Source organism: Apaloderma vittatum, unplaced genomic scaffold (genome assembly GCF_000703405.1).
Source record: "Apaloderma vittatum isolate BGI_N311 unplaced genomic scaffold, ASM70340v1 scaffold1244, whole genome shotgun sequence".
In the NCBI taxonomy this organism is placed as follows: Eukaryota; Metazoa; Chordata; class Aves; order Trogoniformes; family Trogonidae; genus Apaloderma; species Apaloderma vittatum.
Window position 1 is genome coordinate 155,535 of NW_009711956.1, and position 19,523 is coordinate 175,057.

The following is a 19,523-nucleotide window of genomic DNA, read 5'->3' on the forward strand; positions in this document are numbered from 1 at the left end:
TTTTCAATCCCAAAAAGTCTTTAAACATAACTTTTTTGAATACTTTCCTAGCTTTTTACATACAAAATATCCTATTACATGCCTCCATATCATCATTTTTGTTGGTAAACAGAATTCGAAATATCACCTCCATCACAGTCAGCTCTATTTGAGCTGGAAAAACTTCTTAGTTCCCAGTAACAACAAACCGGTTCTTGCCATTCCCGTCAATAAGAGTTTGCTACTGGGTTTTATGAAAGTTTAATGTTAAGAATGGTAAGGAACTTAGGATTGGCACTACCCCTGTACGGTTCCTTTGCATTAAACGTACGCAGGCCTAAGCCTAGATTGTGTGGTTATCTTTCCAGCTACACATTGGCCCTCCCTGCACACTCACTACACCTTCTGAGTGACTCAGTTGTCTACTTAGATAAGGTGAAATACATGGAGAGTAGTTCACAGCTGATAGCCATCCCCATAGGCAATATGAATATAACAGTCAAGACGCTTACGTCCAAACTTGCACACAGCTACAAAAATGGAGCTTGAGCATAGCCTTGAATTCCCTCTTAGATTTCAGAGGAGCATGAGAGCTTTACTAACAGGTTTTTCTATCCTTTCTCCCTGGCATGCCCCTTTCATCCTGCTCTTTTTTCTTATCTCTAGTCCTGATTTCTCCATACTTCAACACTTCAGTCCATTCCTACTGATCACACTTGGCCAGTCCTCAGGCTTTTATGCTCCTTAGCATGCCCATGTCCCAGTCAGTTTTTCTCACATTTATTTCATGCACTCCACCACCTGACACTACCCCTAGCCCCTTATCCATTGCAGTCAGATAAGTCCTGCCTCTATGCTGCTGCAAGGCAGCAAGAGCACAGAATGCTGTTCTCTCACATCAGCTGGAGTAGCTCAAATGTAAGCTCCTCAGGAAATCTGGCCCACACTCAGACCAAAACATATGGAACACAGGTGGAATCAAAGATTTAAGCTGCTAAAGTGGTTTTTCTCTGCAGAGCAGGTGCAAACAGACTTGCAGGCAGATTTTCACTGTGACAACAGAAGGCGTCTCTGACATACAGGAAATGCACAATTCTCTCTCTCCATTCACTCCAGTGCCTTAAAATTTAATGTCCTTTCTAACTAGCATGAGGTAGTAAAGTTTAAGGAGAAGCTTAAAAAATTGCTTCTTAATTTTGTTTCAGAAATAGACAAGCCACTGTCTGAGCTGCTTTTGACAAAGTATTGTTATGGATATATGCTGTTGAAAACTTTACCCCAAGTCTTTACAGCACTCAGCTGAAAATCATTATTTATAAGGAAAAATATTATGTGGATGTTCAGTTAGATTATAACATCAACCCCAAGTACTTATACACTTATTTCACATTTTGTATTGTATATATATAATCCAGGATAATTCCACGGGAACATAGTACTAGGTAAGGCCAAAATTATCTACAGTTTTATAAGTAAAACTGACCCTCTCCTGAGTCTCATCCTCAGTTAAAAAAAAATGGAGATTTAGCCCATGAAAGGGCTTCAGATCCTGAATGAAAATAGAAGCCAAGCCTTGTAAAGTTCAATTAAACACAAACATAATGAAAGAGCACTTTCACTCCAGTTCCTGACTTTGACTTCCTTGTGATAATCAGCAGAAATCAGGTCACTCATTTAGGAGCTGACATATTTCTGTATGTCCCTCATTTTTATTTAATTAATTTTGATTGCTGGTTTGTTTGACATGTTATACAAAGAGTTTTACAAAGACTTTTGTATCCCTAGACCTACGGAGAGTTTAAAATTTGAGAGATGTTAATCTCTTACCACAGCCTATATATAGACATAGGCTATGATATATTAGCACCAGTAAAAAAGGAAGCATTTCCAGTTTCATGAAACCTAAGAAAGTATGGAGTTTTTCTGTGTGAGAAATAAATTTTATATTTATATATATGTGTTTACATTCTTCCTATTAAATAAGCTTACCTTCTCAATGTGATGATATAGTTTACTTGTACAATGCCAGTGAATGCAACTGCCAGCACAGGTACTTCTATACCCAACGGTTGTACCCAGTTGCTCATTTTCATGTACAGTTTTACGAGCAAAATGCTTTTATTCCATGCTCTAGCCATTGGCTTTTCTGGTGAGGTATTTTAAAAGAAGTCACAGTACTAAACACTGCTACATCAGCAACATTTTCATGCATAAATCTGGGTTAAACCAAAGAATCATAAGTTGGCTATTCAATGGATCAGCTATCATCGTTCCCATTAGCTACAACTTTCACACAATACCAGTTTAGCCAGATCTTTTGAAAATCCAAAGGTAACTCCTAAATAATTCTTTGAAGCTGCTTCTTTGCAGTTGGCTAATCTAGCAGTGCCACAATATGTCGAAAGCTTTGTATGCTGGTCCAGTCAGGCAGCTCCCAAAATAAAGATCAAATTTTCTCTCTTTAAGGTGTTCCCCTAAATTTGCTACATTTGTTTTCACTTTCCTTTTCTTTTTACTATTCTTACAGTACCATCCAGAAGGCAAAAAAATGCTCCGCTATATTACAGTTTCAGACACCAGAGAGCCAGAGAACACATTGCAGGGAGAACAACGAAGACAAAGTTACCTTTCAGGTGAGTGCAGTCAGACAATCTTGCAGTCTTTTTTTTTTTAATACACTTTACAAAAGAATGATAGAATCGAGTATTGTGCAAAGCAAAACAAAATTAACAAAAAAACCTTCTGATACCTAATCTTATAATCTCGAAACAATGAGAAGCACTTAGGAAAAAAAGAAATATGAAAGCAGCAGCCTATGGACTAGCACAGACTAGCACATTGCTATTTATGTGAGTGAGAACCTGGGCCCTCTGTGGAATTCAAACCACAGCATTAAGCAGCAGGCAGATCTCTCACTGCTGTACGCATCATCTGTTTATTAGGACCCATCCAGCACTGAAAAAATCCCAATTATTCGTCGTTCACTTGCACTCTCCACAATATTGCCAATTAAAAGAAAAGACAGAAGGCATTACTCTACTACTAAAATAAACTTTGGGTTTCTTAGGATCTTATTATTAGCCTCTTAGTGTAGAATATTGTAGGGGAACATGGCTCAGATTTATGTCTGGCATCGTTCCATTCACTTCCTGAGAGATTAATTTAGCTCTTTTATTGTTTATGCATTGCACATAGGTATTGGCATGTCAGAAACAGAGACAAAACCGTTGACTGCTTTTACCTAGATCCCTATGTATGCCCTAATTGAATCACAAGCAAAAATGATTGCATGAACTGAATTTATCCAAAATTGTTAGTCTGATTTCAAACCAGCACTGAGACGAGAGGCAAGCCTACATTATTCTGACCAAACAATATAGCTTGATAGCTCATCTCAGTGTCTAATGAACTAACGTTTGCATAATGCATGAAGTCCAATTTAGGAAAATTGAAACTGCTTTGCCTTAAAGATGGCCAGATGTTTAGCGAGCATGTGATCAAGTGACAATTTCACCCAGAGAAATGAAGACCAAGACTGAGGCAGATAATGCAGGATGATTTTTTTTCATTTCCATTTACAGTGGGGAACACCAGCAAACAGCATGGTGATCTCAATTCATCAATTACTAAAAGCAGTAAAATCAAGTAACTGTCATTATGAGAAAAAAAATATTTTTTATTACAAGATAATAATCTCTATAAATTGTAAGAATCAGGTCATACCCTTCTACAGTTCACTATTTTGATTGCCTTGTACTTCAACCTCAATCTACGGGACTTCTAGGTAACGGAAAAAACCATACTGTGCACGGTGCAGTAAATATACCTTAGGGAAATATCCACTTGAAAAGCCATTTCAAAGCACACAACTATCAGAGTCTGATATGTGGAGTGTGTGTAGGCAGATGGCAGTTATTTCTTTGTCTCAGCCAGCCAACACACTTTACCAAACATGAACTATCAGCCAAAGCTCACTATCCCTTGAGTCCACTAGCTACTGCTTCCAAGAACAATTTTGAGAGGCAAGGTCTGAAAAGAGAGGTAATTTATTCTTACTAGGTAAACAATACAAAAAGACAAATCACAAGATCTTGGGCACACATTCCCCTTTTCTGATCTGAGGAAAACACTGCAAACTTCAAGTCTTTTAAGATTAATATGTTCTGGAGAAAAATAAGTTACATTAATCAACTGACAATCAAGATGAAGGTTAGCATGTACAACTGAATCAGAAGATGCAACAGACAGGAAAGGTGACAAGCAGTTACCACTTGCAGAAGTTACCAGCAGAACAAGTTGTACAGAGACATAAACCCCTTGCCACTAATTGAGCTTGTGGTTTTCCATATTCAACACAATTACGCAATTTAGTTTCCAGCGTTCTTCTTTTGAAGGTTTAGTAATCTCTCTTGAGGATAAGGACCAGGAGGTCTGAAAAAGCATAGTTGTCTTATGAAACATTCTCAAAATAGTAGCCAACCATTTTTGTCTTTCCTCCTCTGTTACAGTTCACTGTGATGCATTATATTTATTCTGTTTCTCCCATACAGTCTTCACAGGCACTTTTGACTTCATAGAAGAATATTAATACAGAAGCAGATTCCATGACAGTGTAATCATTACTGTGTCTATATCAAACATGATAAAGTGTCTGCATGACTAAGGGTTTCTCCATTTCTTGAAATATGCCTTTATAACAGCCGGACTCATTTCCTTCGGGGGGTTTTTTTGTTTGTTTTTTAAAATCTCAAATCACAACAGGTACAGCAATCCTATTACTACAACTTTTTTGTTTTATTAAGACCAGAAATCCTATCAAAGAATACTTAAAGAAAGTGCCAAGAATCATACAGATTTTTTTCTAAATTTCTAATCTCACACAAATCAAGGAAGAATTGCGAAGAAAATACCAGTGGAACTCAGGCTGATATAAGTATTTAACAACCAGTGACACTTATGTTAAGCACTGTAAGAAAGAGCTTGGCACCTTCATATCTTTGTGAACATGGCCCTAAATTTATCAAGTCATATATACCAGAATTACAGCAGGTTACTATAACTAAATATTTAATATCTCCCATGACTGAGTTCCTTAAGCACTTTTAAAAATTCTCTTCTCCTTGCAAAATATGCTAAAGCAAGTCAGAGAAAGCAAGAATCAGTTATCCCTGCTCCCAAGTCTTCCAAGGAATGTAGTTTCCTTGATAAGCTCTGAGCACATGCAGCTAGCCTTGGGTTATGCACAGAAAATAGTCAGAAAGGAAGACAGCAGTTTCTTTGGTTTAAGAATCTCACAATAGCCTTGAGAATTTTATGTCCTAGACCCCTGAGTAGTTTCCTTATCTTTAAATTTCAAAATTTTAAAAAATGCTTAGCAAAATTATTATATTAACATTAAAATGTTTGTTGCTATTTTTAATAGAGTGACTCTTACTGTAATACTGAAGATGTCAAGCTAAAATACAATCAAAATTCTATGGTCATAATTGTCTGCTTCTGTGTAGTGTGCAAAAACCTAATAATAGTTACAAAAATATCTTCCTCTCACAAAATTTCTTTAGCATTCAAGGGTCACAAATGTAATTTGTGGAAGCAGTAAAAGAGACATAAGTTTCTGGACAAGATAGTGGGTTTCAGGGTAGAAAACAGCTTGTTCAGCACAGTATGTAGCAGAACCACCTGTATCTTAAAAGTTTAAAAAAAAGCAGAGACAAGACAGAGGTGGAGAAAGCTTTGGGGAAAGAAACCTACAAGAACATATAAAGAACCTATAATATCATTATTTTTAACCACGTAACAGTCCCTTCTTCAGATCAAGAAAGTAATAAATGAAGACTACAGTGATTTAAAAGGAGAAAAGTGTATGATATTAACAAAAGCATGGAGGTGTTGAGATACAGATACACCCCTGCAGACTGTGGACTTTTTTAATTGCAGAAATCAAGCCTTTATTTTATTCAGTTCTGTGTAATCACTCAGCAGAAATCCCTTGTCTGGATCAGAAACAGCATGTCTAGAGTACTTAAGAGACAAGGGAAACCATGTTCACTAAAAAAGCTTGAGGGAAAATTAAATACAATTCTCTAAATCTTATTTTTCAGCAATGAGACAATAAAGGAAATTATGTCAAATTAGACTGATGACAAGCTCTCATGTGGAAAATTTAAGGTACGTGGGTTCTTCTGGGTTTTATTCATTATAATGATGGTGTGAAAAATGAAGGGCATTTTTCTGATATTTAAATGACACTAATGAATAGTATTCATTCTTTACCAATGAAAAAACTTACAGAAACATAAAGACTCTTCTGTAACCCAATTAGGGATTTTATGGGGTCATGCTGTATTCAGATGTTCCTTCCTAACTACAAACACATTTGTAATGTGAAATCACTCTATGGATGCTGTGATGGCTGGGTCTGCATTCCCAAAACTTTGTAACATGATACGTTAGTACAAATTGTCATTAGAAGTGCTCCATTGTTTGCAGAACCAATAGGCAACATCAGTTTGTTTCTTGGATAAATCCATCACTGCAAGAAGTAAGGAAGACCCAAATCTCAAAAGTATGTATTGAAGTTTAAGGCTGGGCCAGCCACCAAATTCTGAAAGATGCTCTCTGTGATCCCCCCACATCCCTCCCAGGGGAGCATAACAGGGGAATCAGGGAGAGAGGCTTTGAGTTTGAACCAGTTTAATGAAAAAGAAAATACCAGTAACAATGAAGATATTGAACTATATACAGCTACTATACAAGTACATAAACATATTCAAATATGTAAGAGACTACGTTAATATGGAAACTGTTCCTTCCAGATGGCAACTAGGCCCTGAGCAGAAAGGTCCCAGACTGGACTCAGCAGCAGACAGAAGCTCCCAAGCCCGGAGTCCCAATGACAGTCCACAAAAAACAGAAAAGGAAGCCTTAGAGCAGCCACACCACTCCCATCTAAGGAGGCAGGGGAAGGTGACATGTCCGCATCAACATGTCCACAGCACAAAAATAGGAGGAGGGAACATCAGCAGCACAGGGAGAGATGACAAAGAGCCAATGGCAACCCTTCCAGAACAGCAGGCACTAAAGACCTTATATATTGAGCAGCCTGGGAAGAAACACTGTGATTGGTCATCTGCCCCATCCTCTTTCCCCGACAGGTACAGCTGCCCCTCCTTCCCCATCGTGATTGTCTCATGTTCCAGGCAGCCCCAGAAAACTTCTATCCCAGTGCTCTTAAACCAGGACACCATGGTTTAAATTACGTCAGTATTATAGAAGAATTCAATAAACAGGTCGACACAAAAGTAATTACTCTTTCATGGAGCAATAATGGAAAGCTCAAGCTCCAAACCAAAGTTGATAAATGCTTGACCACTCAAAAACTAAATTGATTTAGGCAAAGAGACCCTCAATTTACCCTAAAGTAATTCAATATCCTTTGCAAGGATTTAGCCATAGCCTTTCTAAATTAACTTTCCCAAATGTTGGCAATAAAAAAAGTGAAGCTATATAGCACTGGACAGATAAGGAAGGCAGATGTTACTTTCTAAAGGAACTGTAACAGAATATACACCTACTCTAAAGCCTGTGACCTGCAGGCCCAAGCAATAGGCTACTGAAGTAGAAGAAATCAAGCGTAAGAGTTGACATCAGACTGGAAAGTACGTTCTTTCCATATGTTGTACAAAGGCCAATTCATTCACTCTGAGATGAGGTACCTGTTAGATTATTGTAGTACTGCTTAGCTATGGAAAAAAACATTCAGTCTAGCTGTTCTTCAGAACATTTTTAAATGCCTATTACTGAGCAGATGAGACATTTCATTCTACCATATTACTGAAAGTAAACTTGAGACAACACTACAGCTAAGTCATCCATATTTGACAATCTATTTGAACTCTGATAAGACAGACCAGCAGACAGAAGACTAGTCCATTACCAAAGACTTGTGACAGAAACTATCATTTCTGCAAGAAGCACCCTGGATTTTCTGCCAACGGAGTAAATTATAGCTGTAAGTATTTTACTGCTACATATCACAGTACACAAGCTTCATTACAGAAAAATGAACATTATGCTTGTCCGTCCCATTGCAAGCCAAACGAAGGTAGCCTAAGGCCTTTATCCAAGTGTCTATCAGTTAGGTCCTACTTTCGTTACAAAAAGTGCGGCTCTAGAGGAGACCAAAAGTGGAAGCTTTCAACATGATATGTGAAAAAAAAATCAATCCATGCCCATTTCTTTCCCTTCAGCTTTCTCTTTTTCACTCTGTTTCACTTCTGAGATTATTTTAGCCTCTCATAAACTCAATGGTAAAACAGGTCATAAATAGACTCAAGTTTCAGCTTACTACTGCTACCTTCCAGAAACATTTTAATAGCAAGATACTGACTGCCAGAACTTGAAGCAACAAGAATGAGACTGTATGTGATGTGATTTTGATTTATCAGCAAAAATCCATGCAGTTTAAAAGTTTTCTATAATTCATACCTTTTTATGAGTGATCCAAACTTAATGGCAGTATATAAATATGCTCTAGAAACAAGAATAGTAACTTGATCATTATCTAGCAAAATGTTTAAGTGTACAGTTAGTATGTCAGCCCTCATAAATGAACAAACCCATTCAAATCACAATTTAATCCAAGACTTCAGTATTTTCTTAGGTCCCAGAACAAAAAAGAAGCTTATAAAAATTGCAGGGAAAAATACAAACATCCTGAGCCATTCCATTATCTTAGAGATAATCTGAACTCACCGAGTGGAAAACTCACCCCGCAAAAACAGAAACCACCTCCTTACACTTTATTGTTTTGTAATATATATTTTGCTTTTCAAATAGATTAAAGTAAAACAGTGAGACAGAAAAACCACTCCAAGTTAACGACAACAACACATCAGACTGGTGCTGAAATAGCATCTTGCGTTATCTTTGAGAAGAAACCTGTGAAGGAAATTCTTGGGGTTACACAGTGGGGTGAAAGAATGGATGAAATCTAGACTTCAATTAGCTTTGCTGTTATTATGGAAAGATTCACCAGGCTATGTTTCTGTAATTGCAGATGATATAAGAATAGTTTGAACTATTAAGTAACTAGACACAGAGACTAAAAATATGCAAGAAATTCAGACTTAATTATAAGCTCTGAATAATATTTTAGACAAGTCTCCACATCAAGACTATTCTTTTAAATACCTATCATGTCTAGTGGAGAAGCAAAATGAGTATGTGGGGACTTTGAAACTGAAGTTCAAAGAAGTCTATCAATACATTAAGGAGGAAAAAAAAAAGAGTAAAGATTCCTTTTTTCAGTTAAGAGTTGTAGAATAAAAGCAAATATAGCTTCCATAAAGAGGTATGACATAGCCTAGAGTGGACACAAAAGCATGAAGTGATGAAACACACAAAAGACACACTCTACGAATTACCTTTTCAGATCACCTGAGAATAAAGAAATGAACAATATCCAGCAGATAACCAATAAATAATTTTATGAATAGGTAACTATAGTTTATAAGCTTGTTTCTCACACTGTTTCCTCAACATACTTTCTGTATAGCTGTGTTAAAATGAGATCCCACTTGCTAAAACCATACAGGTATCAAATTCTTCCTTTACCAGCAACTTGTGCTGCAGCCTCAGATACCTGTAGCTACTCAGTTAAGACTACATGTGTGTACATAAAACCACACAGATTTTGATGCTATTGAGATTTAATAGTCCATATAATATCAGTGTGTTTACATTTCTATCTCACAAAACTACTTCTAGGATTTTTTTTTTCCCATCAGTTACATCTGATTCCTTCTTTGCATATTGACATGGTCTCTCTCCTTTTTTTGTTCTTTTATACACAAACCAGTTGTTCTTATCTATAGAAAACCAGGTAACAGTAAGTCACATTAAGACTTAAGTTTCATACAGCAACTTGCAAACTTTTGCTGTTGTTGACAAGAGCTGGATTGTTGGTTGGATGTATGGATTTTAAAGCAAAAGCATATGCTTTCTGGACACCATTTTGAATGGTAAATGTTCAAAAAAAAAGGCACTAATACATGAAAAATGAGTGATTTGGAAATCATACACTTGTTTTACACTATAAAGTGTAAGGAAAAATAAACAAGACTGCAGAAGAAGATCCTTAACAGCAGTGAAATAATGTTCATTACGAATATAGATATAACAGAGCTTTTAAATACAGAGAAGGTTGAAATAAAATCTTGCAATAGATATGAATATTGTGCATCTTACAAGTCAGGGTCTCTAACGACATTGTAATATGAAATGGCAAGTTGCAGATTTCTGTACCTTACTCTACGAAGAGATGAAAACTAAGACAAACGGATATAATACACACACAGGATGATTTAATTTGTCTCAGAACATCCATGTGTCATTTATTTTTAGATCAATCAGATTATGTTTCTTTTAAATGAGTCCAAACTCACATCCTGTGATGTGTTTTGATAAAGGACAGGCATCAATATATTTATACAATAGATGGCTTTTATCTGTTAAAAAGCCACCCTAAAATTTTTGAATGGGCATTCCAACATCTCAGAGTCTTAAATTTCAATATATTCTTGGCTAGGATCAATAATTTCTGTCATTTCATAACATCATGCCATAGCTCAAAATGCTGAAATTACTTTCTGCTTCAAAGGAACTGCCACTTGATATTACCTCCTAGTATCACTCAGTTCATTATTCAGCCTGCTTCTACTTCTTTATTCCTACACAATTCCCATTTCTTGTTACTTAACATTAGCTTATTTTAGACCGTGCCCAAAGAAATGTTCCATGTCACACATAAAGGAAGAGTCACCACTCTCTACCCAGAAAACGAGTTTCTATTGTCATCATAAAGATGTATAATGATGACTCTTTAAGAGAAGAGCATCTGCATTACCCTCTCACAATCACTTCTGTTTTTTCTGGAAATCTTGAGGTTCTAAATTGATTTTCTTGAAAGCAACTAGGAAACGAATCACTGGTAAGGCCTTTAGGGGAAGTGGCATAAACCCTCTGCAAACAGTCTGGAATGCAAGGTCAGCCATATATTCCTGTGGATTATGCCATCTTTGCCACAAAGAACATCACCTTTCCCTTGATTGCAAGCCTTTTTAAAGGATCTCTAACATTTCTTTCCCTTGTAGCACTTCCAGCCTTAGTCTAAGAGGAGTTCCTTTTCCTCAAGACCACAAGTGTTCACAGACAATTCAACTGAGGTTATCTTTGCTGTAGGTAGGTGTCTAGTAGCAACTGGATTTTTTCCTGACTGTTAAAGAAACAATGAGATATTAATATTCATACTCAAGTCTAATCAGAGTTACAACAAAGTTATTGACATCTGAAAAGCTTTGCTCTACAAAACTGGCTTGAACATTCAACTGAACTCCCACTGAATAGATAAAGAAAATTATTTTACTTCCTAGGTTTCATCCACAGGATGAAAAATGCTGATGAAAACTGATAAGAAAATATACCTTTAGATTTTGATCTCTAGAGAAGGTCAATGTGATTTTCCCTCAGATGTACTGCATATTAAGAAAAAAGTGTTAGAGCTAAGGGCTAAGTTTGGAAGTACACAGCAGGGAAGTCCTCCTTGTATATGTTGATGGTCTCACTCTTGAAATAGAAGAAATGGAAATCAATGTAATCATCTTTCTTTTTGCTCAATCAACCACCATCTTGCCGAGTTGTCTTGACAGAACAGCTCAACTTTTATTAACTATTTAGAGGAGAAAATTTAAAAGTTCCTGCCATACTGAGAAATATAGCATATGTAGATTCTCATAAGAATACTCTTTTTTTTTGTTTGTTTCTCCCAGAATACTATTTTAAATTCTGTACATGATTTTCACACACACTCTTCTCTCTTTGAGAGTTCAATTATATGACAGGATTTAGACTGAAGATGGTATCTTCCTTGCTCGTCCTCTGCTACAGGGAACTTCCAGGTACTGTTTCTGTTCAGCTGTTTGTGTACCCACGATCCAGCAGTTCATAGGCTACATGAAAAAGTGCTCATTTAAAAAAAATTTAATTACAAAAAATGCTTAGTTTTTTTTTTTCCTAGAAGAACATCACAGAACTATGACATGCTGTAGCCAAACAGTTGAAATAACACAAGTGGGTGGAAAAGTAACTCCTCAATCAATTCTGCCACTGAAGAGACAAGTTATTATACAGCACCATAGCTTGTAGGTTTGTGAGGATGACTTTCCATCTTCATTGTAAATTTGAGACTGCTAGCTCATTTCTGCTCTCTTTTGTATGTTTGAAAAAACTCCAAAATAACAGAGCAGAAATGGAGCTTTTTGGACAAAAGTTTGCTACATTTGAGCGCCTAATGTTAATCTCCTATACTGAAAATATAGGTTTGAGAACAGAAGTAAAACTCAGAAGTGCTTAGGTAGTTAAGATTCAGTTTCAGTGGGATATACTGTCCACAAGCATATCTGAAGCAACGTCCATCTCTATTCAACGCTTAAATATAGCTTTAAGTGTACTTGAGTCCTTAAAACTTCAGGTACCTACATCGTTGTTTTACCATTCTGCCCTTACAGAATATACATATTTTTTTTCATCTGTAGCCAAGAAATATCTCTGTGTCGTATACACATTAACTATCTTTATAAGACTACCTACTATCAAAGAGATACAGTATGAATTCTTTAAAATTGATATTTTGGTGCATCTTTCCATCTTGTGCCGTAAGATATTCTGATCGCAAAGTTAAGGGATAAGTAACATAGTTATATTTTGACTGTGCCATAATAATCTTCAAAGAACTGGGGGTTTTTTATTCCTACCTAAAGCAGTTCCAATCAAACGCTTTCTTAATTACTGTTCCACATACATTTCCAGCACCTCAGAATGCTGCTTACAAGCTAATTCAGAGTGACAAAACAAAAAAAACTTTGAAAATTAAGCATCCTCACCACTGCCCTCACTATTTTTAAAGAAGTACCCCTTCCCACCGTATATATAAATGGAAGCCTGAAGACCATAAGCAGAACACATCTTTAAATAAATCATTCCCCAGACAAGTCATTTTTGGTACACAGTCAGGGAAGGGCAAGATAATTAGCTATTTATTTGTTCAAGAACAAAGCAGATAATCCCATTGCCTGACATTCAGTGCTTCACATGAAATATGACCATTTCACACTCTTGGAACATGTGGCCAGGTTATTCCTAGCACATAATTTGGCCTGTCTTTACTTGCCAGATTTCCCATTGCCAGGGGGCATAGGAGTCTGACCTCCCAACATTTGACACGCTGCAATAATTTACATTCTCCCATACACATAGGCAAAATCAAACAATCCGGCTGAATGGCCACCTTTTAAATTCAGGAGCTTTCATTCCAAAAATACAAAACACATATGCAGTGAAGTTATTTATTTCTTAAATCACCATTGTTCACAGCAGCATCTGAGTGCCACTGTGAACAAGAAAAAGTCATTGCTTTGCAGAGGTTAGTATAAGAGCTTAAGGTAAATTAAGATGTGAACAGGTTCTCCACTTCCAAGTTGCACTGAGAAAAAAATCAGCCTATTTTACAAAGAGGAATACTATGCTGAATTCAAACTTGAAGTTGCACAAGCAGACAGAGTAACCCATACCTCCATAGCTACATGAATATCCAGCTTGCTCTCTAAATTAGGGGGTGTTGCTGCAGAGCTGAGGAATGCCCTGGAGTTAAGAAGACCACATCTAACCAACTGTTACGTTTTGCTAGGTTCACTGTTGTCACAGTATCACACAAACTGTTTCAGTTTCTCCTGCCTTTATATATGCAGTACAGCCATGTATAACTTCTTCAAAATTACTCTTTAAGGCTAATGATTGTTAATAACTCAGTGAAAGAAAAGTAACCAATGAAGAGATGATGAATTTCAAATAAATACACCGATAGTATGCAATGACTCTCATTAAGTCCACATAATGAAGCTCTGTATATTCAAATGACTCTTGAAACATTAATTTAAGAATTTGCTTGACAATACTTTTGCTTCATAAATACTTTTTTTCTAAAATAGCTATTTTACTGTTCAAGATCTACCAGCATTTTGTGATAGACAACACAGAACGTACTATTGCCTGTAGGTCTGATTTTCTCTTGAGAAGACACAAAACAGTCATCTGAAAAACAGAGCTATAGCTGAAAACAGAACTAAATCAGCACTCAGAATAACTTATCCCAGTGGTGTTTATTGTCTTTTTCAAAAGCTAGTATTGATACCATTAGCAAGTCACTTACCATATTTATTGATGAAACAGGACCAATGCTGTTGACATAAATGTCAACATCAATAACTGTTGGTTTTACTGTGGAGAAAAAAAAAATAATATTATTTTGAAGAAAATATAAGTAATGACTTTAAATATTTTCTCCCCAAATAACTGTAAGGTCTACTCTTCAGGTAGGACCACTGAGAAATATGGATTATGTACTTTTCAGGAAGACAACGTTCTTTTCCTCCTACCCAATAAAAACTGCTGTAAATTACAGCCTGTACAACTTCATCATTACGATCCCCGTTTATCTGAGCAGCAATTTGTTAACAGAACTTTCAGTGCTAAGCACAGTGGCTCAAAGTCAAAATCTGAGATGACTGACATGAAACTATTCATCATATCACTTTTTCCCACTTCCTCAACACGTAGGTCCTTTAGAATGTTTGTCCCACGTCAAAAAATCCTTCAAGATTTTCTCACCTCATCAGCCCTGAAATCATCCTAACTTAAGAGTAAAATCACTACGAAATCCATTCAGCTAAACCTCAGCAACTCTTCTCCTATCAGTTTTGACTTACTCCCTTCAGCCCACATTGTCTTTGCACTCATTCATCCAAAGGTTTCTGAATTTGATTTGGTTTAGTCAATAGAAGTTTCTCACACGGTCTTCCACATTTTCAGACTTCCAGGATTTAACAGGCCAGGGTAAGCTCTGTACTCATTTCTTTAGCTGAAGCCACTAGGATTTATCTTCCTTTCAGCATTTTTGGTGTCGATGTGCAAGCTGTTCATTATTCAAATAGCTCTTACAGGTGATGTAGTCGAGCTACAAAACAATGCCACTCAATACTGAAGATCACATTGTTGGGTTTTTTCCTTACACCACCCTCCTTCCAACCCCCACAGGGTATACATTAACCTCTAAATTAAGATCTAAATTGGTATTTTACTTTCTCCAGGGTTAGCTGTCCCAAAACTAAGAATAAATTCTGTTGTAACCTGCATTGTCAGAATTAATGTTGGCCCTAGCAGACCAACAGCTTCTGTTAGACAACTCCATTTCACATAGAGACACCTTCCCCAATTTGGTCTTCAAAAGTCTCCAGAGAGCAATTCAAACCACTGAAGTTTGGGAACTGTGCTGAACTCAGGACTTTTCTGCAGCAATCCCCAAGCCCCCAGAACAAGGAAATGCAGGTATATCACCCACTCAAGCTCAGAGAGCTCTCCTCAGGGAAGCTACTGAGCAGAGTATGGAGGAATAGTTAAATACCACAGTTCTGTGGGAAGCTTATCTCGGGTGGATAACAGCTCGTTTGTCTAAAGCTTAAGAAGCCATCCGGCACAATTATGAATATAGACATTAACCTTCACATGTGAAGATGAATAATAGTTGCTGGCATGCCCTAAATTTCAGACTAACAACAAGATGCCAAGGAGTTTTAAAGTACCTGAAAAGTTGGATGGTTCTGAAAAAATAAGCTGGCTGCCTTGTCATGTAAGATTTTGGTACACGTGTATCATTAGGAAGACCAGATCTAATGTTGCAAAAGGACATTAAAGTGGTACAAATAGTAGTTAAAGATGATAACCATTCTCTCTAATTCATTATGTACCACACACTTTTTTGACTGCATACGGTCAGAACATCCAGGATTATTTAAGGTCACATTTTCAAATTCTCTGAAGTGCTGGCTTAAAAACTCATATCTTCCCTTCAGCAAAAGAAAATCTGAGCTCAGTTGAATAAGCACAACTGATTAATGCAACTCTAATTGTACCCAACTAATAACTAAATAGGAGTCTAGCAGCTTCTGGTAATGAGACTTGCCTCAAATGCAGTAATAAATGTCATTACATAGGAATTGGTAATAGCAGGGAAATACAGCTAGCTCTTTTACCAAGATAGCATACATGGAATAAAGGGCTCAGATCTTTTTAGGGCTTATGCACATATCTAGCTGGAAGTTCAACGTTAAGGAGTTCTAGGGAACATTAATGGGACTCAACTCACTGATGTAAACTGGCATGCAGTTGAATCTTGGCACGATCAGAGCCAAAGTTCAAGACCAGAACACAGTGTTTGGAATCCATTTTCATTTAATCATTGCAGTTAAGTACATATATAGATTAGGAGATGATAATTTCTCCTGAACATGCTGGGCCAAATCCTCTTGCAGTGCAAAAAAAAAATAAAAACTGAAGCACTTCTCATTAATGCTAAAGACAGTTTGGTCTTACTCACAGTAAAGCTCTAATCTGAAAACAGAAGAAAACTGAGCAGCGGCCACCTCCTATGTCAAATTAAATCAGCATCTCACCTCAGACATTCTCAGTGAAATTCAGATTACAAACAAAATAAAAATAAAAACAGGTAAGCTATCATATCACTATGACAACAACAAAACTTGAAAGTTCCTTTGAATTATTTTTTTTTTTCCTAGGCAGAGGCAGAAAATACAATTGTATAACAATTGCATGGTAAATATCTGTTCAGGTTTTGAAAGAAAAGACAGAAGAGTATAGCTCTTGTTGCACGTGGTATCTTGTGGATATAAACAGATAAAAATTGGGAAAAAACATCACATATAAATTTTAGATTTGTTATCATAGGATTTTAATTCAAAATAAAGACCATAATGATGCAAGAATTTTAAGATTACTTCTACTAAAAAACATTATCAAAAAGAAAATAACTGAGTCTTAAATTTATCATGTATTACTAGAAAGAACTCAGCCCCTACCAGTCTTCAAAATAAAATGAGTTCCATGGAAGACATAAATAGCTACATTACCAATTATTTCAAAGTCTGCTCTGTTTTTCTGCATTTTTGAACTCTCAGTTCATGGGCTGACTTAAGCCATGCATAGAGTTGCACTAAGAAAGCCCTCGAAGTCTTGTTGACTAAACAACGAAAGCACTAATACCTCACTAAAAGTTGGTAATAAGACAATAAATGGAAACTCGGCTCCAGCACTGCTTAGATAACAGCATCAGCCCAAAATAGTTCTGAAGAACTGTCAGAAACTTAGAAAAATTACTGGCAGAACCGTGTGTATATCATACACAGGAGAGCAATTACAGGTTGTCAACAAACGTACCAATCCTCTTAAAGTTCTTTGAAAGATTCTTTAATGTACAGTAGTTAGCTTTCCCTAAAAGACAATGTAAGCACATCCAAGTAACTGCAGTGTTATGCTGCTACACCATGCTATCTAAGGTTAACCAACTGCATATTGCAATCATTTGATCTTCAAATGTGCTGGTTTTAACTGAGGAGGGGATTTATCAAGCCAATCAAAATACCTGGAAACAAAACGCAGGAAATGCCAATTTTTAGCTAACAGTCCCCATCTGATCCACATCAGAGAGTGTTTATTTTCCAGTCTGCCTTGTGACTATCCCTTGTGACCATGATAAGAGGAAATGGCCTCAAGTTGCACCAGGGGAGGTTTAGATTAGATATTAGGAAAGATGTTTTTACTGAAAGAGTGGGGAGGCATTGGAACAGGCTGCCCAGGGAAGTGGTGGAGTCACCATCCCTGGAGGTGTTCAAAAAACGTGTAGACGTGGCACTTCAGGATATATTTTAGTGGTCACGGTAATGCTGGGTTGCCGTTTGGAATAGATGGTCTTAGAGGTCTTTCCCAACCTTAATGATTCTATGATTGCAAAGACACATCCAAGTGAAATCAATCTACACACTTTTAGACAGTTCAAAAGACACCTAGTCGTGAGTTCAACACTGCCTGCAAAGCTCCTTTAAAAAGCCAGGTGAACACTTACCCAGCGACTGTAAAGCTTGGTCAGGTGTGTCTGAACAACCAAACACAGAAACAGCTAAAATAATGCCCTGATTACAAATACCCACGCAGGCCAACTATGGGATTTGTGTAGTCCTGCTTTATAGATTTATGCTGGTGAAATAAAGAGTACCTGATCTTGATTCCCATTAAAATTTATGAAGACTTTACTCTTGGACACATGCAAGCTTATCATGTCTGTAAAATAACTTGACATAAATCAGGAGAATTTTTAAAGACTTTTGAGAAAATGAATAAAGGGATTGTTATACCATTTCACAAGTCACATAGAGAAAAAAACCTGCAATAAGATCCTGACATTTTATTATGCTTATTTAGTACATCAAATTATCCTGTCCTTTTAAAATATCTCTTAATTTTTGATAGATCCCTGCTATTCAGAAGTGACACTTATTTCATGAATGAAACCATTTTGTTTGCTTCCTACAGAGAGCTTCCTCCACATTTGAAGTCTGTCTAAATAGCATTTATGTTCCTGCGCAAATCATAAATATTTAGAATTATGTTTTAAAGTTTAATGTTTAGAAATATTTTATTGGTAGTTCATTTAAACATGAGCAGAACTATTTGATTTCTCATAAATTTTAAAATAAAATTAAAATTTATTTTTGTGAAGAGTTATCCTTTCTTACACTGTTCAGGCAACGCCTAGGTCTAAATTATTCTTGTTTTACCCAAAACAGTGGCGGTAAAAATGTTATGGATAAATATTCACATATTTATAGAAGCAAAGCTATTACCACTAGATTTTCAGAAGGTATGCAACCACATAACAAACATAATATGAACTCTGTTCCAGAAATACACAGACACTTAAATTCTGGCTAGAGTTCCACAAGACTTCTGAATGCAGAAGACTAAAAATTTTGGCTCTACAGTAATGAGATATTTTTTGAAATTACTCTATAATGATATTTTACAGTATCTCATTAGCACATAAATTGCTATTTTTAAATTGAGATAAAGCTATAATAAATCATTACACAGTTATCAGTAACTGTAGCAGTAGCGGTTATAGTGTTAATGCTTACTTTGCATTAGTGATGATGACTATTAGTATTTTCTCACACGACCTTATAGGCTACATTAATTAACTGTTTGTTCCTGTAACACAAATGGCTATGGTAACAAGTCACTTCCAAAAAAAAATTGTGGTCACCTAAAACTTCTATACTTCAAGACAAATTACCGCATTTGAAGAAAGATATAGTAACATGAAGTGTTGAGTCCCATCCCTGGAGGTATTTAGAAGACATGCAGATGTGGTACTTGGGAACATGATTTATAGAATCATAGAACAATTCAGGTTGGAAAAGACTCTTGGGATCATCAAGTCCAACCATTGGCCCTACACTACAAGGTCACCCCTAAACCATATCACCCAACACCCCATCTAAACGACAGTTGAACACATCCAGGGATGGAGACTCAACCACCTCCCTAGGCAGTCTATTCCAGTGTCTGACCACTCTTTC

At 36.5% G+C, this 19,523-nt stretch overlaps 1 protein-coding gene across 1 annotated transcript in view; it reads right to left on the bottom strand.

The window, feature by feature from the left end:
- The window catches only part of LOC104272729 (gamma-aminobutyric acid receptor subunit gamma-3), a gene marked incomplete at both ends in the record, with an annotated part of 167,604 nt that overhangs the window by 137,013 nt on the left and 11,068 nt on the right, over window positions 1-19,523 (bottom strand). The window contains one exon of the mRNA XM_009867801.1: window positions 14,246-14,313. Coding sequence (XP_009866103.1) covers window positions 14,246-14,313 — 68 coding nt within the window. The remainder of the gene's footprint in view (window positions 1-14,245; window positions 14,314-19,523) is intronic.